Genomic DNA, 24,143 nt, shown 5'->3' with positions numbered 1-24,143 from the left:
CTATCTCTAAAAAAACAACAACAACAAAAAAAATGAGGAACAGATAGAATACTGCAGCTAATTATCATACAACTGGATCTGGAGCTTTAAAAAAAAAAGTCTGCTTAGGCTGGGTGCGGTGGCTCAAGCCTGTAATCCCAGCACTTTGGGAGGCCGAGACGGGTGAATCACGAGGTCAGGAGATCGAGACCATCCTGGCTAACAGAGTGAAACCCCATCTCTACTAAAAAAAAATACAAAAAACTAGCCGGGCGAGGTGGCGGCGCCTGTAGTCCCAGCTACTGGGGAGGCTGAGGCAGGAGAATGGCGTAAACCCGGGAGGCGGAGCTTGCAGTGAGCTGAGATCCGGCCACTGCACTCCAGCCTGGGCGACACAGCGAGACACCGTCTCAAAAAAAAAAAAAAAAAGTCTGCTTAAATAATGTTAGTGTTTCTTTTTAATTAACCAATCTGCAATTTTCCCTCAACTGACAGGTTAGTCAACCTGTCAACAATTTTCCAGAGGGGGGGGATCTTGCTTTCATGTGTGACCTGGTGTTCCCTGAGTCTATTCTGCATTCCAGGGATCTGTTAATTCCCTTAATTCTCCAATCAAAAACACCCCCATTCAAAAACCAACCACCACCACCACCTCTATTCAAACATAATAGAAACACATTCCACAACTCACAAATACAACTTCTAGATGACCATTTTGCATTACTCATCCTACTGCTCTACACTTAGAGAAGCAAACACCCGTCGGACATTTACCTTTGTAGCATATGTAGGTTTATCGATGGCTTCATCTCCTATGAAAAAGTCAAGGTCATCAACTCCCCTCAACACTCTCCTTTGGGCTTGGTCAACTACCTTTGCCGACTCTCTGATGGCAATACCTTAAAAAAAACACACACACACAGATTTCTATCACTATCCATATCTATTTAAATGATCAAAAGGGATAATATCCCTATATACACACAAGTAAATTTTCATTGTTAGGGTTCCATGTGGGGTGAAGGATGCTCACAAAAAAGACAATGTCAATGAGTGCATAAAATAATACAGAAACAAGCTATTCTATTCTGGTATGATTTTCAGAATGGTACAAAGGAAATGAGCTGCTCTGCTTTTATACTGGCAGAAACTACATTACTAAATTTCTGTTTTATCTGGAAAAATCCCTCAAGATAGTAAGTGAAATGCCTATACATCAGTAGGTTCCAAATTTAAAATACGATATAGAAGGGGACAAAATTCTGTACAATACAGAAAAGGAGAGTAAACAGAAAAATAATGTCTCTAATAAAACTCTACATCACATAGCCTTAAAATGTATTTTTAGTATTGTTACAGGGAGAAAAAAAGCCACGACTTCCCATTAAAATGATAAATTAGAATGTTACTGGTTAATATCCGTAGCCAAAAAAAAGTACAATAATCAAATAACTATTACATAAAAATTCCAAATATTAATGGCTTTATAATTCATTATTTTAGTAAGATCTTAACCTTAAATATTTGGGAATATACTTAGTAGTTAATAATCATATCGAACTTCACTCTAGAATTTAACATCTAATGAAATGTGGAGGGCATCACAAAGATTCCATTTTCCATTGAAATTCCTAACTCCTGGTCACACTCTTGAGCTCTCCCATGAGCTATTTTCATCCATCAGGTCCTGACATCAACACCATCTCCTCCCTTGAAGGCTTCCTTGACAAACTGCAGTTCTGCACATGTGTTTGATGCTTCCACTGGCCCTTTTATACCTGCATTAAGGCATTTTTCAGGATGAATTACAATTGTTTAAGATCAGTCTACCAAACTGTAGATTCCTTAACGTCAAATAACACCCACCTTTCACTGTTTCTGCAGTGGGAGGCTCAGATATCAATAACTAAAAGTTTACATTTATTGAACACTCTGCTAAGTGTTTCCTTTTGCACACTACTTTATTTAATCCTCACAACAGCTTATGAGACAGGTACTATTATCTGCATTTTACAGAAACAGAAACTTAACAATCTATCAAGGTCACACAGCTTCTAAGAGACACAGACAGGATTTGCACCTAAGCAGGCCGCTGACTATCAGAATAGGCATTAGAGAAATATTTGTTAAATTAACATTTTACTCCACTAAAATAGTTATTGTGGGTTTGAAAAATGGTCAAACTATACCTAAATAATTCTAACATAAACCTAATTCCATAAACACACTAATGGTATCTCACTATCCTTAATGTATTTCAGATGAAAGTACAACTCTCCTAGCTATACAAATATAAGTGCTAGATAAAATTTCTCCAAATTAAAACATCAAAATCTTTGTGACTTACTACCCAAGTGATGTACAGAATCAGTACAGTCCTTATCAAAATACCAATGGCATCCTTCACAGAAATAGAAAAAATAATCCTAAGTTCACATGGAACCACAAGAGACCCCAAATAGTCAAGGGAATCTTAAGCAAAAAGAACAAAGCTGGAAGGATCACACTACCTGACTTCAGAGTACACTACAAAGCTACAGTAATCAAAACAGCATGGTACTGGTATAAAAACAGACATATAAACCAGTGGAAAAAACAGCCAGAAATGAATCCATGTATTTACACTCAACTGATTTTACACAATGGGTAAAGTGTAAATGTTACTGGGGAAACTGGATATCCACACGCAGAAGAATGAAAATGAATGCTTATCTCTCAACCATACACAAAAATTAACTCAAAATGGATTAAAGACTTCAATGTAAGACCTGAAACTGTGGAACTATTAGAAGAAAATGGGAAAATGCTTTATGACTTTGGTCTGGGCAAGGATTTTTTTTGGACAAGACCTCAAGAGCACAGGTAATAAAACAGATAACTGGGACTACATCAAACTAAAAATCTTCTGCACAGCAAAGAAAACAACCAACAAAGTGAAGAGACAATCTATAGAATGGGAGAAACTATTTGCAAACTATCTACCTGACAAAAGATTAATAATTGAAATATATAAAGAACTCAAAACAGCAATAAAAAAACAAATAACCCAAGTGAAAAATGAGCAAGAGACCTGAATGGACATTTCTCAAAAGAAGACATACAAATGGCCAACGAGTATATGAAAAAATGTTCAACATCACTAACCATCGGGGAAATGCAAATCAAACCCACAGTATCAATCACCTCACCCCACTGAGAATGGCATTTATCAAAAAAGCAAAAGATAGTAAGTGTTGGTGATGATGTGACAAAAAGAGAACCTTTATACACTATAGGTGGGAATGCAAATCAGTCGAGCCATCATGGAAAACAGTATAGAGGCTCCTCAAACAATTAAAAATAGAACTACCATATGATCCAACAATCCCACTACTGGGCATATATCCAAAGGAAATGAAATCAGTATGTTGAAGAGCTATCTGCGCTCCCATTTTTACCGTAGCACTATTCACAATAATCAAGATCTGGAATCAACCTAAGTGTCCATTAACAGATGAACAGATAAAGCAAATGTGGCTTTATAAACACTGGAAAACTATTCAGCCATTTAAAGAAAAAGGAAATTCTGCCATCTGCCCACAACATGGATGAACCTGGAGGGTTATGTTAATTAAAATAAGCCAGGCACAGAAAGACAAATATCACATGGTCTCATTTATACACGGGATCTTAAAAAGTTGACCTCATAGAGGCAGACTGTAGAATGGTGGCTACCAGGGTCTGAGGCTGTTCGGGGATGGGAAGGACAGGGAGATGTTGGTCAAAAAATATGTAACTATAGTTAGATAGGAGAAATAAATTACAAGAGATATAGCATACAACAAGGTGACAACAGTTATGATGATATATTGCATTCTTAAAAAAAAAATGTAGAGTACATATGTTATCACCACAAAAATGATGACTATATGAGGTAATGCATTTGTTAACTAGCTAGATTTAACCATTTTACAATGTATATATACCTCAAAACATCATTTTATATATGATAAAAACACACAATGTTATCTGTCAATTTAAAAAATTAAAATCAGAGCCAGCTGTGGTGGCTCATCGCTCATGCATGTAATCCCAGAGACTCAGGAGGCTAAAAGCAGGAGGATCGCTTGAGCTCAGGAGTTTCAGAACAGCCTGGGCAACACAGCAAGACCCCATTTCTTAAAAAGCTAAAAAATTAGCCGGGCACAATGGCACACATGCCTGTAGTCCCAGCTACTCGGGAGGATCACTTGAGCCCAGGAGGTTGAGGCTGTGGTCAGCTATGATTGCCCCACTGCACTCCAGCCTGAGCTAGAGAGAGAGATCCTATATCAAAAAAGTTTAAATTTTTTAAAACTGTTTTTAATCAAAAATTTTTTTTAAATCCTTGTGACTGAATTTCAGGAGAGAGTACATAATGTTTCTAGGCTGGGCACAGTGGCTCACACCTGTAATCCCAGCACTTTGGGCGGTGGAGACAGGCAGATTGCTTAAGCCTGGGAGTTTGAGAGCAGTCTGGGCAACGTGGTGAAACCCTGTCTCTACAAAAACAATACAAAAACTAGCCGGGAGTCCCAGTTACTTGGGAGCCTGAGACAAGGGGATTGGGAAATTGAGGAAGCAGTGAGTCATGATCACACCACCACACTCCAGCCTGGGTAACAGAGCCAGACCCTGTCACAAACAAAACAAACAAACAAACAAAAAGTTTCTGATATGAACTAATTTCTTCAAACAGTCCAGGCAAGTTAATTTTTCCATACAGCTACTTCATGAAGGAGCACACAGACTTTGAAGGGATGAAAACCTAGGTTTGAGCACTTACTAGTTAGCTGACTTGAGAAAAGTTATTATTAACCCTCAGTGCTCTCTCCTCTAAAATGCATATACTACTACCTATCAGAGTGGTGAGAATTAAATGGAACAATGTTTATAAAGTGTTTAGCAGAGACTGTGCTATAGAATAGTACTCAATAGGCCAGGTGCGGTGGCTCAAGCCTGTAATCCCAGCACTTTGGGAGGCCGAGACGGGCGGATCACAAGGTCAGGAGATCGAGACCATCCTGGCTAACACGGTGAAACCCCGTCTCTACTAAAAAATACAAAAAACTAGCCAGGCGAGGTGGCAGGCGCCTATAGTCCCAGCTACTCAGGAGGCTGAGGCAGGAGAATGGCGTAAACCCGGGAGGCGGAGCTTTCAGTGAGCTGAGATCCGGCCACTACACTCCAACCCAGGCAACAGAGCAAGACTCCGTCTCAAAAAAAAAAAAGAGAATAGTACTCAACAAACAATATTATCTATACTAAATTGGAGACCAAATTTGTGACTGGCTGAACACTGAACAGGTACCCAGATACAACCATTCCAGAGAAGAACTGAGAAAAATATGTTTATCCAACAATTCCACTTCTAGAAATTCATTCTAAAGAAATAATCATTGAGTAAATAAAGGTATATATACAACAATACTCTTTGTAGAACTAATAATAGCAACAAATTGAAGGGGGAAAGTTAACTGACCTGAAATCAGAGATCAGGTAAATAAATTATATCAAATCCTTAGAAAGAGCTACTAAGGCCGGGCGCAGTGGCTCACACCTGTAATCCCAGCACTTTAGGAGGCCAAGGCGGGTAGATCACCTGAGGTCAGGAGTTCAAGACCAGCCTGACCAACATGGTAAAACCCCATCCCTACTTAAAAATACAAAAATTAGCCAGGCATGGTGGCAGGCACCTATAATCCCAGCTACTTGGGAGGCTGAGGCACGAGAATCACGTGAACGTGGGAGGTGGAGGTTGCAGTGAGCTGAGATCACACCACTGCACTGCAGCCAGGGCAACAGAACAAGACACGGTCTCAAAAAAAAAAAAAAACACACAAGAGCTACTAAGTTGCCTTTTAGAATATTCACAGTATGACTCCACTTCAGGAAATACACAGAGTTGCACGTGTGTGTTTAATGTATATAAGACGCCCAGACAAAAGATTAATACTGGTTAACCATGGATGGTAGAGCTATTGGTGACTTTTGCTGCTTCTAGTGGGTATATTGGTTTTTCAACTATTAAAAAGAAGCTAACAAACAAAATAAAAGTACAACCTAATCTTTTGTTTATGAGCTGAAGTATTTACTCTGTTACCTCTCAAAATCATTTACCCTTAACGCCTCATTTCCATATGAAAAGTTTTCAAGGTAAGTCAGGCTGTAGAATTTTTTTTTTTTTTTTTTTGAGACGGAGTCTCGCTCTGTCACCCAGGCTGGAGTGCAGTGGCCAGATCTCATCTCACTGCAAGCTCCGCCTCCCGGGTTCACGCCATTCTCCTGCCTCAGCCTCCCGAGTAGCTGGGACTGCAGGCGTCCGCCACCTCGCCCGGCTAGTTTTTTGTATTTTTTAGTAGAGATGGGGTTTCACCATGTTAACCAGGATGGTCTCGATCTCGTGACCTCGTGATCCACCCGTCTCGGCCTCCCAAAGTGCTGGGATTACAGGCTTGAGCCACCGCGCCCGGCCAAGGCTGTAGAATTTTCTCAGAGAGCTACCAAGCTAGCTAGAAATTTATATTTTGTTCCAAGACAAATTAGTAAACATACACAATTATTTCTAAAAGTAGATTATCTGGAATCCCCAATTTACTACAAATGAATAACAACACAGCTGTAAGAGTGAATTTGAGGCCGGGAACGTGGCTCACGCCTGTAATCCCAACACTTTGGGAGGCCAAGGTGGGTGGATCACTTGAGGTCAAGAATTCGAGACCACCCTGGCCAACACAGTGAAACTGTGGCTGAGGCTGCAGTGAGCCGAGATCGCACCACTGCACTCTAGCCTGGAAATAGAGCAAGACTCTGTCTAAAAACTAATAATAATCAAAAATAATAAAAATAAAAATAAATTAAAACACATACACACACACACACACACACAAAGTATACTTCTTTTAACTACTACACAGGAAGCAACTGTATCCTCGCAAGAGAATAAAAGTATATAGAGCTTATATTCCAATATATACTTATATTCCAATTTAAAAAAAAAATTATAAAACTTAGCTGGGCGTGTTGGCACATGCCTGTAATCCCGGCTACTCGGGAGGCTAAGGCAGGAGAATTGCTTGAACTCAGGCGGCAGAGGTTGCAGTGAGCTGAGATCATGCCATTGTACTCCAGCCTGGGTGACAGAGTGAGACTCCGTCTCAAAAAAAGAGTGAAACTGAAGACTTTATCAGAAAGGCATCTTGAAGTAACAGGATAAAAAGGTGAAAAGAAAAAGACACAGGGCAGAAATCACTTTCCCCACCTCCTTTTCTCATTCCAACTCACTGCCACATTTAAAGTCTCGAAGATATCAAGTTATAAACAGTGGCACAAAACTAAAGGACAGAACTTAAGCAGAACTGAAGAAAGCAAGAGTGAAGTGGAAACACTGAGGCTGAGAATGAGAAGCAAAGAGGACATCGGAAACCTTGGGCTGAACATGGGCTAGAAAAGTCTAGTGGGCCACGACGACTGCAGTTATCTGCAGAAACAGGTAACACCCACCTCTGACCACACCATTCAGTGGCACACTGGCGCCACACAGAACCATCTGATGCACAAGTTTGGTATTCCAAAGGGCCACTGGCCAAAGTACCAATACAAGTGACAGACTGTATCCTCTGGGCAACATCAAACTTAATTGTGTGTGAATTCAGAATTAAACTGTCAAGTCAATATAAAAGATTGTAAAGAGACAGTCGTGTGCCGTGGCTCACGCCTGTAATCCCAACACTTTGGGAGGCCGAGGCAGGCGGATCACAAGGTCAAGGGATTGAGACCATCCTGGCCAACATGGTGAAACCCCAACTCTACCAAAAATACAAAAATTAGCTGGGCATGGTGGTGCGCACCTGTAGTACCACCTACTCGGGAGGCTGACACAGGAGAATTGCTTGAACCCGGGAGACTAAGGCTGCAGTGAGCCGAGATCACACCACTGCACTCCAGCCTGGAAACAGAGCAAGACTCCGTCTAAAAACTAATAATAATCAAAAATAATAAAAATAAAAATAAATTAAAACACATACACACACACACACACACACAAAAAGTATACTTCTTATAACTACTATACAGGAAGCAACTGTATCCATGCAAGAGAATAAAAGTATATAGAGCTTATATTCCAATATATATTCTTATATTCCAAATATTTTGTCTATACCTATGGAAACCAAGATGTAGCCCAAACAGTTCTTATGAACACAATGAAGAAATCTGTCTAAATATTCTATGTCACCCAAGCTATCTCTAGTACACCACAACATACCACAGTCCATCCCAACCCAGCAGTAACACAGAACTCCTTCCCAAGTGACTGTCAACAAAGATCAAAAGAAGAACCTCAACTTTGACTCCCAAACTGGCAATAATGAAGTGGTATCCCCATTCCCCTGCTGGAGTAGTGTCAGAAAAGACTTGCTAAAACACAAAATTAAAATAAGAACCTCATAACATAATACCCAAAGTACCTAGGTTTCCATTTTAAAACTCTTACCATGGCAAAAACCAGTAACATCTCAACTGAAAAGAGAAAAGATAATGCATAGACAATGCCACCGAGTTAATACAGACATTATACTTATCAAACAAGGATTTTAGGAGCCATCACAAAATGCCTCAATGAGCAGTCTCAAATACTCTTGACTCTCGAAACAAATGGAAAATAAAAGGAAGTCTCAGCAAGCAAATACAAAGCCACAGCAAAGAAACAAGATATAAAGACAAAACCATATGGAAATTACAGAATTAAAAATCACAATAACTGAAATAAAAATCTTAAGAGATGGCCTCAACAGAAGAAAAGGACAGAGGAAAGAAACACTGAACTTGAAGACAGAATAACAGAAATTAACCAGTCCAAACAAAAGAGAGAAAATAGACTGAAGAAAAAAAAAAAAAAAAAACCCAGAGCCCAGAGCCTCAGGGACATCTGGGATATATAAGAAAAGATTCAGCGTTCATGGATTACAATTCCCAGAAGGAAAAAAGAAAGAAGGCAGGACCAGAAGGGATGCAAAGAAATAATGGCTAAAACTGCCAAATTTGGCAAGAAAAAAAAAGGGAAGAAGAAAAAGAAATAAACTAATAGATTCAGTACTTAACAAACCCCAAATAAGATCACCCAAAACAAAACAAAACAAAATCCATTCCAAAACACATTATACTCAAACTTCTAAAAAACTAAAGACCAAAAAAAAAAAATTCAGCTTCCAAGGACATTTCTCATCAGAAATCATGACATACACACAAAAAAAGGTGCCACAACATTTTTGTGCTGAAAGAACTGTCCATCCAGAATTCTGCGTTCAGCAAAAATATCCCCTAAGAATAAAGAGCAAATCAAGACTTTCTATTGAAATAAAACTGACACAATTTGTCAACAGCATTCCTACTTCAAAAGAATGGCTTGGGATGTTCAGGCAGTCCATGATTTTTGGGTTTTTTTGTTTTGTTGTTGTTGTTGTTTTTGAGACAGTCTCGCTCTGTCACAAAGGCTGGAGTGCAGTGGTGCAATCTCAGCTCACTGCAACCTCCACTACCTGGGTTCAAGCGATTCTCCTGCCTCAGCCTCCCGAGTAGCTGGGACTACAGGTGCACACCACCATGCCCAGCTAATTTTTGTATTTTTAGTAGAGACAGAGTTTCACCATGTTGGCCAGGATGGTCTCAATCTCTTGACCTTGTGACCCGCCCACCTCTCCCTCTCAAAGTGCTGGGATTACAGGCGTAAGCCACCGTGCCCAGCCTATGTTTTTTTTTATTATGAAAAAATAAATAAATATTAAAAAGAATGGCTAAAGGAAGTTCTCTAAAGAGAAAAGAAATGATAAAAGAAGGAATTTGGGTACATCAAGAAAAAAGAACAATGGAAAGAGCAAAAATGTGGAGAATTATTTTCCTTTTCCTCTTGAGTTTTCTAAATTATGTCTGGCAGTTGAAGCAAAAATTATAACTGATGTGAATCTCATGAGATTCAATGTATATCAAGGAAAGATTTAAGACAATTACATTAGAATTGGGGGGGAGGCACGGTGGTTCACGCCTGTAATCCCAGCACTTTGGGAGGCTGAGGCAAGGGGATCACCTGAGGTCAGGAGTTCGAGACCAACCTGGCCAACATGGTGAAACCCTATCTCTACTAAAAATACAAAAATCAGCTGGGTGTGGTGGCAGGCACCTGTAATCCCAGCTACTTGGGAGGCCTGAGGCAGGAGAATAGCTTGAACCCGGGAGGCGGAGGTTGCAGTGAGCCAAGCTCACGTCACTGCACTCCAGCCTGGGAGACACAGTGAGACTCCGTCTCAAAAAAAAAGAAGGGAAGGGAAAGGAAGGGGGAAGGGAAAGGGGAAGGGAAGGGGGAAGGGAAAGGGGAAGGGAAGGGGGAAGGGAAAGGGGAAGGGAAAGGGGAAGGGAAGGGGGAAGGGAAAGGGGAAGGGAAGGGGGAAGGGAAGGGAGAAGGAAAGGAAAGGAAAAGGAAAAGGAAAAGAAAAGGAAAAGAAAAGAAAAGAAATGGGGGTAAAGGGACCTACAGGGAGGTAGGGTTTCTACATTTCATTCCAACTGGTAAAATGTTGATACCAGTAGACTAAGGGGGAAAATATATATTTCTTTAATTATAACAACTAGAACAACCACTTAAAAAACTATACAACGAGATGTATGCAAAAACACAATAGACAGGCCAGGCACAATGGCTCACACCTGTAATCCCAGGATTTTGGGAGGCCAAGGCAAGCAGATCACTTAAGTTCAGGAGTTCGAGACCAGCCTGGCCAACATGGCAAACCTGTCTCTAGTAAAAATATATATACAAATTAGCTGGGAGTGGTGGCACATGCCTGTAATCCCAGCTACTTGGGAGGCTGGAGCACGAGAATAGCTTGAACCCAGAAGCCAGAGGTTGCAGGGAACTGAGATCGCGCCACTGGGCGACAGAGCAAGACTCTGTTTCCAAAAAAAAACTATAGATAAATGGAAATGCAATTCTAAAAAAAATATATAAATAACCCATAGAAGTTAGGCAAAACAAAACAGAAAAACAAAAAACAAAAGGAATAAACAGAAAAGCATTAATAAATAATTACAATAAATATAAATGGTCTAAATATACCAATTAAAAATAGATACTGGCAGAGTGCATTAAAAAATAAAACTGAACTCTGCTGTCTACAAGAAACTCTCTTCAAATGTAATGATATAAGTAGGTTGAAAGTAGAAAGATGAAAAAAGATATTCCATACAAACATTAATCAAAAGAAAGCACAAGCAGCTATACTGCTATAAGAAAAAGTAGTCTTTCAAGCAAAGAAAATTACCACTTATAGACAGGGACATTATATATGATAAAGAGTCAATCCATCAAGAAGACACAGAAATCCTAAATGGGTATGCACAAAAAAACAGAGCTGCAAAATACGTGAAGCAAAAACTGATGGGGAAAAAAATATACGAATCCACAATTATAACTGTAAACTTCAATGTCTCTTTCTCAACACTTAATAGAACAAGTACACAGAAAATAAGCAAGAATATCAAGTAATTCAATAATGCCATCAACCTACAGGCTCTGACTGACATTTTTATAGAACACTCTGCCAAACAAGAAGAGAAATCACATTGCTTTCAAGTGCCCATGCAGCTTATACCAAAGGAAACCTTATGCTGGACCATAAAACAAATCTCAATAAATATAAAAGAATTTAAGTCATACAGAGTGTATTTTCTGACTACAATAAAATTAACCCAGAAATCAGTAACAAATAATAATGAGAAAATCTCCTACATATTTGGAAATTTAAAAACACAGTTGTAAGAGTCCATAGTCAAAGAGGAAGTTTCAGAGAATCTAAAAAATACATTAACAGGATGAAATGAAAACATATCAAAATTGGGAGAAATGTCACAGCTAACAAAATGCTAATACAGAAAATTTTAGCACTAAATGCTTATATGAGAAAAGAAGAGTCTCAAACTAATAATCTATGACCCCACCCCACATTAAGAATCTAGAAAAAGAAAAGCAAAATAAACACAAGATGAGCAAAAGGAATGAAATGATGAAGATAACAGTAGAAATCACTGATATTTCAAACAGGAAATCTGAGAAAATCAATGAATCAAAAAAGCTAGTTCATCAAAAATAAAAACTTTGTGGAAAACTCTGTGAAGGTAAAAAACTAAGCTACTGACTGGAAGAAATTATTATAAACCACACATTTGACCAATGGACTTATATCTGGTATATATAAGCAACTCATAGTGAGATATCATCTCTACAAAACTTTAAAAATTTAAAAATTAGCCAGGTGTGGTGGTGCACACCTGTAGTCCCAGTTACTCAGGAGGCTGAGGCAGGAGGATCACCTGAGCCCAGGAGTTCAAGGCTGCAATGAGCTGCAATTGCGCCACTGCACTCCAGCATGGACAACAGAGAGACACCCTGTTTCTAAAAAATACAAATTTTAAAATAAAAGTAAAAATAAAGAACTCTCAAAACACAACAGTAAAAATATAAATAGTCAAATTTAAAAATGAACAAAATACATGAAAAGGCATTTCAAGGAAGATGACATTCAGGTGGCAAATACACACATGAAAAGATGTTTGACATCACTAGCCATTAGGGAACTGAAAATGATGAGAAATCATAACACACTTACTTATCAGCTAAATAAAAAATAGTGACCGGGCACGGTGTCTCACACCTGTAATCCCAGCACTTTGGAAGGCCAAGGCAGGTGGATCACCTGAGGTCAGAAGTTCGAGACCAGCCTGGCCAACATGGTGAAAATTCATCTCTACTAAAAATACAAAAATTAGCCGGGCGCGGTGGCAGGCACCTGTAATTCCAGCTACTCAGAAGGCTGAGGCAGGAGAATTGCTTGAACCCAGGAGGCAGAAGTCACAGTGAGCTAAGATCGCACCACTACACTCCAGCCTGGGCAACAGAGCGAGATTCTGTCTCAAAAAAAAACAGGCACACATTGTATGAGTAGTAGCGTTACTGCTGAGTAGTATTTAGTATATGATATACCATCGTCAGTTTAAATATTAATCTATTGAGGAACATATATTATGGAGATGATAAAATTATAGAGATGGAAATAGAGCAGTGGTTAGGAATAGTGGAGGGAAAGAAGTAAGTGTAATTATATAGGAATAGCACCAGAGAAATCTTGGTAGTGAGAAAATAATTCTGTAACTTGATTACAGTGGTAGTTCAAGGAATCTACAGATAGAATTACAATGACATAGAACTATACACACACATTGTACCAACGTCCATTTCCTGGGGCTGGTCTGCTTTTGTTTTTTCGAGACAGGGTCTCACTTCTGGTTATAATATTGCACTACAATTTGTAAGATGCAACCTTCGGGGAAAAATAGGAAAAGTGTACACAGGATCTCTCTAAACTATCTTTGCAACTTCCTATTAATTTATAATTATTTCAAAATAAAATATTTTAAAGACAGAGTTTATAAATGACTTAAACTAGAAAATAAAACACTTCAGCTGTAATGATGAATCAAAACTAACAAGATTAAACTTAATAATAAAGAACCATGGGCCAGCACAGTGGCTCATGCCTGTAATGACTTTGAGAGACTGAGGCAGGCGGACAGCTTGAGGCCAGGAGTTCAAGACCAGACTGGGCAACACTGTGAAACCCTGTCTCTATTAAAACTACAAAAATCAGCCGTGCATGGTGGCACACGTCTGTAATCCCAGCTACTTGGGAGGCTGAGGCAGAACTGCTTGAACCCAGGAGGTGAAGGTTGCAGTGAGCTGAGATGGTGCCACTGTACTCCAGCCTGAGCGACAGAGCAAGACTCTGTCTCAAACAAACAAACAAACAAACAGAACAGTTCTTTTTTTTAACAAGCTCTGCAGTTAAAAAAAAATTGTTTGGGTATAGGATTACAGGACGTGGATAACCAAGAAAAGACGTGACTACTCTCCTAAATGCCAAAAAAGTCATCTGAGGGCAATCTAAGGAAGGTCATCAAGAAGACTGTATCTAAGGACTTAAGACACAGATACTTCAGAACATTTGCTACAACAGTTGAGACACAGGACAAGAGTCATTTTTTTAATCCAGCATATTTCTCAAAAGACTGTTATATATTTTTACTAAAGCTTGAAGGAATAAACAATTCCTGTCTTATTCAAACTGTTCCAGGGAATAAAAAAAGAAAGCTAACAAACTCATTTTATGAAGCCCATATAATCCTGATACACGACCAGACAAAAACAAGAAATCAAAATTGCAGTCCAATCTCACTTTTGAATATTGACGCAAAGTTCTCAAATAAATATTTGCAATTACAGTTCAGCAGGTACTTCATATTTCATAACCTAGTAAGATTTATCCCAAAAATGAAATAATTGTTCAAGCTGGACACGGTGGCTCACTCCTATAATCCCAGTGCTCTGGGAGGCTGAAGCAGGAGGATCACTTGAGGCCAGGAGTTTGAGACCAGCCTGGGCAACACAGAGAGACCCCATCTTTACAAAAAGAAAAAAAAAGAAAAGAAATAACTGTTCAATATTTGAAAATGTATTAAAGTAATTCCTCCTATTAAGAGTAGGTGGGGTGGCTCACACCTTTAATTTCAGCACTCTGAGAGACCAAAGTGAGAGGATTGCGTGAGCCCAGGAAGTTCAAGACCAGCATAGGCAATATAATGAGACTCCATCTCCATGAAAAATTTAAAAATTAGCCAGACATGATGGCTCCCACGTGTGGTCCCAGCTACTTGGGAGGCTGAGGTGGGAGGATCTCTTGAACCTGGGAAGTCAAGGCTGCAGTGAGTCATGATCATGTCACTACACTCCAGTCAGTGTCTCAAAAAAAAAAAAAGCACAAATGTCCAAAACCACATGATCATCTCAATAACAGAAAAGCCTTGACTACATGTCAATACTCACTGTCATTCATGATTTTTTTTAATTCTTAAAAAAAAACCCTCGGGGTAAACTAGGAATAGAAGAGCACTGTTTTAATCTGCAAAAGCATTTCTGCAAAAACCTACAGTAATCACTAGTAGAGTACTATAATAAAATCTCATTCTCTTTAAAGTCAGAAAGTCAAAAAGCACCTGCTGTCTCCAGTCCTGATTATTATTTTAATAGAAGCTCTAGTCAACACAGCAAGATCAAGAAAAGAAACACAAAGTATTAGAATTGGAAGATACAAAATAACCACTATTTGAAGGCAATAGAATAGTCTGCATAGAAAACTTTAAAGAATCTGCAGACTATTAAAACAAATAAGAGAGGTCAATAAAGGTTGTTGCATTTAAAAAAAAAAAAAAAAAAAACTTACAAACCTCAGTAGCATTCCCATATGCTGGCAATAATTAGAAAATATAATTTTTAAGGTATTTTGATGACAGCAACAAAAACATAAAGGTACCTAAAAATAAAGCTAGCAAAAACTATGTAAAGAGTTGTTTTGGGGTTTTGCTTATTTTTGAGACAAGGTCTCACTATGTCACCCAGGCAGAAGCGCAGCAGGGCACTCACAACTCACTGCAGCCTCAATCTCCTGGGCTCAAGCAATCCCCTCACCTCAGCCTCCCAAGTAGCTGGGACCACAGATGAGTGTCACTACATGTAGCCAATTTATTTTTATTTCTGGTAGAGACAAGGTCTCACTATGCTGCCAAGGCTGGTCTCAAACTCCTGGGCTCAAGCAATCCTCCCACCTCGGCCTACCAAAGTGCTACAATTACAGGCGTTAGCCACTGTGTCCAGCCCTCTGTGTAAGACTGTAAGGGCTTTTTTGTTGTTGTTGTTGCTGCTGCTGTTTTAAGACAGCATCTGGCTCTGCTGCCCAGGCTGGAGTGCAGTGGCACAATTGCAGCTCACTGCAACCTCCACCTCCCAGGCTCAAGCGATTCTCATGCCTCAGCCTTCCAAGTAGCTGCGATTACAGGTGTGTGCCACCACGCTAATTTCTGTATTTTTTAGTAGAGACAAGGTTTCACCATGTTGGCTGCGCTGGTCTCTAACTCCTGGCCTCAAGTGATCCACCCACCTTAGCCCTCCCCAAAGTGCTGGGATTACAGGCGTGAACCACTGCGCCCATCCTGTAAGAGCTTTTTAAAGAATACTTTAAGGCCGGGCACAGTGGCTCACACCTGTAATCCCAGCACGTTAGGAAGCTGAGATGGGCAGATCACAAGGTCAGGAATTCAAGACCAGCCTGGCCAACATAGTGAAACCCCGTCTCTACTAAAAAAAATTAGCCAGGCATGGTGGTGTGCACCTGTAGTCCCAGCTACTCGGGAGGCTGAGGCAGGGGAATCATTTGAACCTGGGAGGTGGATGTTGCAGTGAGCCGAGATTGTGCCACTGCTCTCCAGCCTGGGCAACAGAACGAGACTCCATCTCAAAAAAAAAAAAAAACTTTAGAACATTAGAACATTACTGAAAAACACAAGAGACATAAATAAACAATAAAACACATATACCATCTTCAAGGGTAGGAATACTCAATTCCAATCCACAAAAGTCAAATTTGATGTCAAATTTTTCCCCAATTAATCTATAAATAATAGGCCAGGCACAGTGGCTCACGACTGTAATCCCAGCACTTTGGGAGGCCAAGGCCAGTGGATCACCTGACCTCGGGAGATCGAGACCAGCTTGACCAACATGGAGAAACCCCATCCCTACTAAAAATACAAAATTAGCCCGGCGTGGTGGTGCATGCCTGTAATGCCAGCTACTGGGGAGGCTGAGGCAGGAGAATCACTTGAACCCAGGAGGGGAAGGTTGCAGTGAGCCGAGATCATGCCACCGCACTCCAGCCTGGACAACAAGAGAGAAACTCCGTCTCCAAAAAAAAAAAAAAAAAAAAAAAAAATCTATAAGGCTGGGCGTAGTGGCTCACACCTGTAATCCCAGCACTGTGGGAGGCCGAGGCAGGAGGATCATGAGGTCAGAAGTTCCAGACCAGCCTGGCAAACATGGTGAAACCCCATCTCTACTAAAAATATAAAAATTAGCTGGGATCACGCCTGTAATCCCAGCTACTCGGGTGGCTGAGACAGGAGAACCGTTTGAACCTAGGAGGCGGAGGTTGCAGTGAGGTGAGATCACACCATTGCACTCCAGCCTGCACAACAAGAGCGAAACTCCATCTCAAAAAAATAAAAATAATAATAATAATCAAAACCCCATTATAATTTTCATGGAACTTAAGCTGATTCTAAAGAGCCAAAGCTATTCTGAGAAAAAAAATGAGTGGGAATTGAATCCACTAGATTAAAATATGATAAAGTAATAGTATTTAACACTGTGAGTATGGAACACAGATAAATACATCAATGAAACAAAATAAAGACACCGAAAATATTCCCAAGCATAAACGGAACCTCAATATGATCAAGGAGGTGTGCCAAATGGGAACACACTTTTTAATAAATAGTGCTGGGACAACCAGCCTTCCACATGGAAAACTAAATTACCTATCTCCTTCACACCATACTCAGAAGTTAACTTAAAATTTTCTTAGAAAAAATATAGAAAGTCTTTATGACTTTGGAGTACAAATGCATTTTTTAAATAGAAACAATTTATAAAAGAAAAAGACTGAAAAGTATTACTATATCAAAATTTTAAATTTCCAGATGATAAAAGATAATTTTTTAAAATGTCCTAGAATAAAAAAGTGTCTGCAAAAAGTTCATATTTAACCTCTACAAAGAGTTCCTGTAATTCCATTTTAAAATGCAATAGAAAAATGGGCAAAGATATGAACAGGCAATGAAAGGTGCTGAACCTTACCAGTAATCTGAGAAACAGAAATTTTTTGAATGAGCCATCGTTTTACATTCATTAGACTGACCAAAATGTAAGTCAAACAATATCAATTATCAAAGATGTATGAATGAAGCAGAAACTCTCACACACTGCCGATGGGATATACATCAGGACAGCCTCCTGGAGAAGCAACGTGGCAATCCCTAATAAGGTGTTGCCTAAGGATGAAGGGGTGTACACTCTGTGACAAAACAATTCAATTTCTGATTCTTTCCTCTCAGGAAACTAGCAGATATGCATAAGGAGATTTTTACCCCACCATTTTATATAACAGAGAAATGTGAAAAATACCCAAAAGGAAAAAAATTGTTGTATATTCACGTTAGAACTCTGACGTACATCTGTATGTATCAGAACTGATACATGATAAAAACATAATATTGAGAGTTTTTCTTTTTAAAGACCACGGAGAAAGTTAGTTACAGTGTGATACCATTTTGGAAACGTTTGAACTCACAAAACAATGTGTATTTGTATATGTTATATACAGATAAAAATTGAATAGAAATACAATCAGAAAATATCCACCAGAGGAAAGAGGGAAAGAGGAGGGGGCTGATACTCGACCTATAAGAAAGAGGGAAAGAAGAAGGGGCTGATACTCGACCTATAATGTATTATTTATTCATTTACTCTGATACAGAGATGAAATATGCAGTAATGCTGATGTGTTCATCCTCGGTGGTGAGTCCATGGCATGGAGTGTGTGTGTGTGCGTGTGTGTGTGTGTGGTTTTTGTTTTTGTTTTTTGAGACACAGCCTCACCCTGTCCCCCAAGGCTAGAGTGCAGTGGCTCAATCTCGGCTCACTGCAACCTCCACCTCCCGGGTTCAAGCGAGTCTCCTGCCTCAGCCTCCCGAGTAGTTGGGGTTACAGGCACCCGCCACCATGCAGAGTTAATTTTTGTATTTTTAGTACAGATGGAGTGTCGCCATTTTGGCCAGGCTGGTCTCGAATCCCTGACCTCAGGTGATTCGCCCACCTTGGCCTCCCAAAGTGTTAGGATTACAGGCATGACCCACGGCGCCCGTTGTTATACTTTCTATCTGCAGCCTAACTCTCTTCCCTGGTTCTTAAACTTCCTCACACCTGAACTCTTCCCATATCGAATTTCCAAAATGTGTGCCCTTTCTCTTAGCCCCTCGCTGCTCCTCCTCCAGCCTCTTTCTACACCACACATTCTCTGATCACCACACATTCTCTGCCTGAAGCTGTGGCAGGACCACCGATATCCTCCAACAACTTAACAAAAAAAGTAGGAAAAAACTTTCTTCAAGCAACCAAGCAAATTCTGCACAGAAGCTTCAACAAACCAGACACAAGCAGAGATGCCCCTGGAGGCAAGGATAGGGCTTGAGGATTCTCTAGTCCAGTGGGCCAGGCCCCAGAGAGAAGCCTCAAAAACAGTCTGAAAATTCCTAGTATGCAAAACAAAAACAGAATTCCTTAAGAGGACACTTGCAAGTCCCTCGCCACCCGGCCCTTCTCCACAGGTCATCTCCACCTCCTGGCGCTCTCCCCACCATCCCACAGCACCCCTGCTTCTCCACACCCCCACAGTGCCTCCCCTCCGTGCCCAGCAGAGAAAGTCTTGCTCCAGCACGTACCACACATCCACACACTTGCACAAAACGGTTCCACTCCCAGTCCCAAGACATGCAGCAGGCTAACTGTCCACAGTGACCCGGGCCCTCACTTCCACATCTCAGTATCCTCACTTCTGCCCGAACATCTTCTAACCTTGACTCCTGGGGCCTCCATCTCTCACAACAAACTCAGCCCAACAAAGTAACTGTTCTTTTACTCCCACCTCTTTGACATTTGTATTATCCTCCCAGCTTCTGCAACTGCTAAGGTTCTGACAGCCGCAGTCTGAGAGCTCTCCTGCTTTTTGACAGTGAATGAAATCCTGATAATAACTGTCTTCGCTTCCCGTCTCTATTAATGACGACAGGTTAAATGGGGCAGCCAACTGAACGCTACCGACAGCTTTAAATGGCAACACATTAAAGCAAAAGGTGCAAGGTCAGCCTTTTATAGCTGTTGCACTTAACAAGGTTAAAATCTAATCTTCTGCTTTGAAAAGTCAGGAAGTTCAATTTATCAACTCAGCATGGAATGATCGGGTTCTGGGGCATTCACATTAATGAAATTCACAAAAGACTGATTCATCCTACAAAATACCAATTGTCATGGACTGAACCATGTCCCCACAGAATTCACTATGCTGAAGCCCTAACCCTCAATGTGACTGCATTTGGAGATGAAACTTTTAGGGAGGCGGTTAGGGTAAATGTGGGGTCCCCATCAATAAGAGTGGTGGCCTTATTAGAAGAGAGAGAGACACGAGCGAGGTCCCCAGCAACCCCACACACTGACACGGAGATGAGACCATGGGATGACACAGAGAGAAAGAAGGCGGCCCTCTGCAGGCTGTGGAGAGAGGCCTCACCGGAAACCAACCCTGACAGCACCTTGATCTTGGACTTCCAACCTCCAGACTATGGTAACATTAATTTCCCCGGTCTTTAGTATTTTGTTATGGCAGCCCAAGCACACTAAGACACTCATTTACGAATTCAAAATGAGGACACAGCAGACCAATCACGCCTGTCATCACGATAACCCATTCACGGCAGCACGTTTACATCTAGAAAATCACATTCATGGCCAGTTTTTCAGCAAGCAAGGAACTGGAATGAGGTTACTTAAATGTTCCCAAAGAATCTGGAGTCCACTTTCTAATGATGTGAATATCCACATTCACCAAACACCGCTTTAGCCCTCCCCTGAATAAATACGAATCAAGCACCTTCTCTCCAGCTGTTTTTTCCCTCTCCAAGTTCCTCACTCTTCGCAAAGCCTGTTATTACAACATCATAGCCCCCTAAAAACTTACGATTTCTAAAATCACAACTTATCTTATGAGAGCTACATGTAGAAAACAGAATTTCACTTACGCTTGATGAATACATCCTACTCTTCAGCAAACTGTTTCCAAATAATAACCTGAAATATAGTTAGTTCCAGAGAATTCTATCCTTTTTTTTTTTTTTTTTGAGATGGAGTTTCACTCTTGTCACCCAGGCTGGAGTGCAGTGGCACAATTCCGGCTCACTGCAACCTCCACCCACCGGGTTCAAGTGATTCTCCGCCTCAGCCTCCCGAGTAGCTGGGATTACAGGTGCCCGCCACCACACCCAGCTAATTTTTGTATTTTGGGTAGAGACGGGGTTCCACCATGTTGGCCAGGCTGGTTTCGAACTCCTGACCTCAGGTGATCCACCCGCCTCAGCCTCCCAAAGTGCCAGGATTACAGGCGTGAGCCACCATGCCCAGCCGAGAATCCCATCCTTTAACAACTGACTAACCTTGGGAAGACTCCTACAGGAAATAGTGAGTGAGTAGAACGCCCCACGCCAAACTGCAAGGACACTTCTGTTAAACTTATTCTCTACTGATTAAAACTTAAACAAAAATAGAACACTACTGAACACAATAAAAACAGTCACCAGGCCTATCATTTCCACCAAAAAAAAAGAAAACATCTTTCAATAGCGTGAATAGTGTAGTACAGGAGATATTCAGTCCATTAAGTTACTAAGCTAACAGATTGTATGTACTTAAAATTACAAATTAACCTTAACGACCAGATACACTTTTTCTAGGCAGTTCAGGCATTTATAACTGAATAAACGGACCTGCTGACCACCCAAGCTGAGATTCCAATGACAGTGACAAGGGCTTTATCAGAATGGAACAAAAGGACTAGAAAGTTGTGGGTAACCAGAACGGTCTTCTAAAAGAAGATGGTAAGTACATAAGTACATTAATATGCCTTGAAAAACAGAATCAGAACACTTAGAACAATTCTGAGAAACACAAACCTTTATAAACCCAAGGATAGAGCTTTACTTACATGAAGGAATAATGAACTGGGGCTCAGTGTTGCCTGCGTAGCCAAGCTTGGTATACCTAAAAGCACAAAGTCATCAACACATGTTTAGATAATAATACTCTCGTCTATATTGGATTAATGTCTTTCATTATAAGCTCTCCAAGTCCTAAAATATCAAGCCTCAGAATACTCCTTGAAATTAAAAAAGAAAAAACTTGTGATTACTGAGAATCAAACACTAATTTCAAAGAAAGCAGTTTTGCAAAAACTTAAAATATTCTGCTTGTTTCTAGTAGAAAAAAAAAGACATATATACTAACATATAAATTACATTTATGCATCCCTAATAACTTTAAAAGTGCTTTTACACTCTATCTTTACAGAAACCCTGTGAAGAAAGTAGAAATTATCCCTGTTTTGCAAATGAGAAAAGGGAGGTACTGAGAAGTTGATTAAACTGCCCACACTAGTGAACTGCAGAAAAAGAACTCCAATCTACATATGCAGGCTAATTCCAACGCTAGCTCTCTAAGAAGCATACTTACTTCCTAGAACTTTCATACAAACTTCCTGAACTTTGCGGGGTGGGGGGCGGCGGTTAGAAAATGATTATATAATTTTCTTAAAATGTCATGGCATATGTCTAAGAAACAGCTACTGCCGTCTCCTGAGAATCATCTGACAGGAGCATCTCTTTATCATCTCATTTCAGAAGGAGCCCATTTTCTGTCAAGACACTGCATGATAGATTCCAAAAGTCTTAACTAAAACAAATGCCAAAATACTACTATCTGTTCCAAAAGCATTTGCTAATCTCCTAAATATAAAAGGGGGGGTGGTGAAAAAAAAAAAAAAACACCACTCAGAACCATCTGCTGGAAATAAAGTTGAAAAGCGGTAAGTAAATTGAGAAGACTCATCAGCACTTCCCTTCTTATTAGGATTACTCTAATTAACAGTAACGTCTGGACAACCAAGCCGTCATTCTGTAATAATGCTAGCTAATACTAGCAGTGTTGAAACTAACTTTATTCATTCATTCTACTTAAAAATTATTTCAAGATGCTTGATATTAAATTTTTGATCTGGTAATACTTCCAAATTCTAATAAATTAATTTTACAATTTTTAAATATATTTTACCATATGCTAATTGAACACACAGTGAATGGATAAGAGACCAAAAAAAAAAAAAAAAGTCAGTTCCCCTCAAATCACATATGACTGCTGAACTTCCACAGGATCTGAGGTCTTCAAGCCACAGGAGCCAGGGCAATGCCAAGTCCTGAGACTCCTGAGGCCCTACAAGGAGCTTCTGGAGGTAAGACCATGTGAAGCCCTCTCCAGTTCCACAACTCAAGAGTTGCAAACAGAGCACGAGGCCAAGTGGACCCACAACAACTCCACTCCAGGGTTCCACCTACAAGGTGGAGTTCAGAGCCAACCGAGAGCCAACCCAGAATGGAGGCAACAGAGCCTGACCTTTAGAATTCCAGATCCTTCCCAATTTTAACATCTGGAATTATATTCCAGAAAATACATACAAATAAGTGAATTACTAACCCAAGGCTAAAGATGCCTACAGAATCCAACAAGCAGACCAGAAATCACTAAAATCATCAAATCTGTGTCTTTAACAAGCTACATCAGCTCCTTCCTACAAAATGATGCACCTTATACTTAAATAAATCCAACTTCCCACACTGTTAGACTGTGAGTTCCACACGCTGCCCAGAACAGGGTCCTTTCTCATAGTTATATCTACACCCCCAGCACAGTGCCTGGCACATGGCAAATACTCCAGAAATAACTGCGCAATGTATTCTCACCAGTTATAAAAAAGGTAATCATCGTCAGACTGCTAGGGGAAGGACCAATATTTGCAAGAAGGATGCTGAAAGTCAGAAAAAGAATCTGATGGAACCAGAAAAAAATCACATCTCCTACAATTTCCTACTTAAGCAGAAGCAGTGGCCTATGTGTAATGGGTTTCAGAAAAAGAAAAAAAAAAAAAAAAAACACTGAAACTAATATGGTAAAATGTTAACATTTATTAAAATTAGGTGCTAAGTTTGAGGCTGTTACATCATCTTCATATTTTACACTTTGGCACCATACTGAGTTCAAATCCCAGCCCCACTATTTGCCAAATATGTATGTTCAGGCAAGTTACTTTACCTATCTGTATGTCAGCTACTGTAAAATGGGGATAATAGACTGAGGCAAGAGGACCCCTTAAGCCCAGGAGTTCGAGGTTGCAGTGAACTATGACTGCACCACTGCCCTCTAGCCTGGGTGACAGCGAGACCCTGTCTCAAAAAAAAAGAAAAAAAATCTGAAAAGTTGAAAAAAACAAGCAATGTGTTCTGGGTCCCAAGTGAAGCATTCATTCTTTCCACTGCACACCATGGACAGT

General features: G+C 40.1%; 1 protein-coding gene across 12 annotated transcripts in view; it reads right to left on the bottom strand.

Moving 5' to 3' along the window:
• Nucleotides 1–24,143, bottom strand: part of ACTR3B (actin related protein 3B) — a 99,701-nt gene that overhangs the window by 53,719 nt on the left and 21,839 nt on the right. For 7 of the 12 annotated variants that reach the window (XR_012433093.1, XM_045388082.2, XM_074036434.1 and 4 more), the window contains exons 2-3: nucleotides 21,750–21,805; nucleotides 754–878 (exon numbers count right to left, since the gene is read on the bottom strand). Coding sequence is in view for 2 of the 12 variants with exons in the window: in XM_005551232.4 (XP_005551289.1) it covers nucleotides 754–878; nucleotides 21,750–21,805 (181 nt within the window). In the remaining 10 variants the exon portion in view is untranslated. The remainder of the gene's footprint in view (nucleotides 1–753; nucleotides 879–21,749; nucleotides 21,806–24,143) is intronic. The other 5 variants (XM_015448331.4, XM_074036436.1, XM_005551237.4 and 2 more) reach the window with 1 other exon arrangement.

This window comes from Macaca fascicularis, chromosome 3 (assembly GCF_037993035.2).
Source record: "Macaca fascicularis isolate 582-1 chromosome 3, T2T-MFA8v1.1".
Classification (NCBI taxonomy): domain Eukaryota; kingdom Metazoa; phylum Chordata; class Mammalia; order Primates; family Cercopithecidae; genus Macaca; species Macaca fascicularis.
This window is presented reverse-complemented; position numbering and strand designations above follow the sequence as displayed.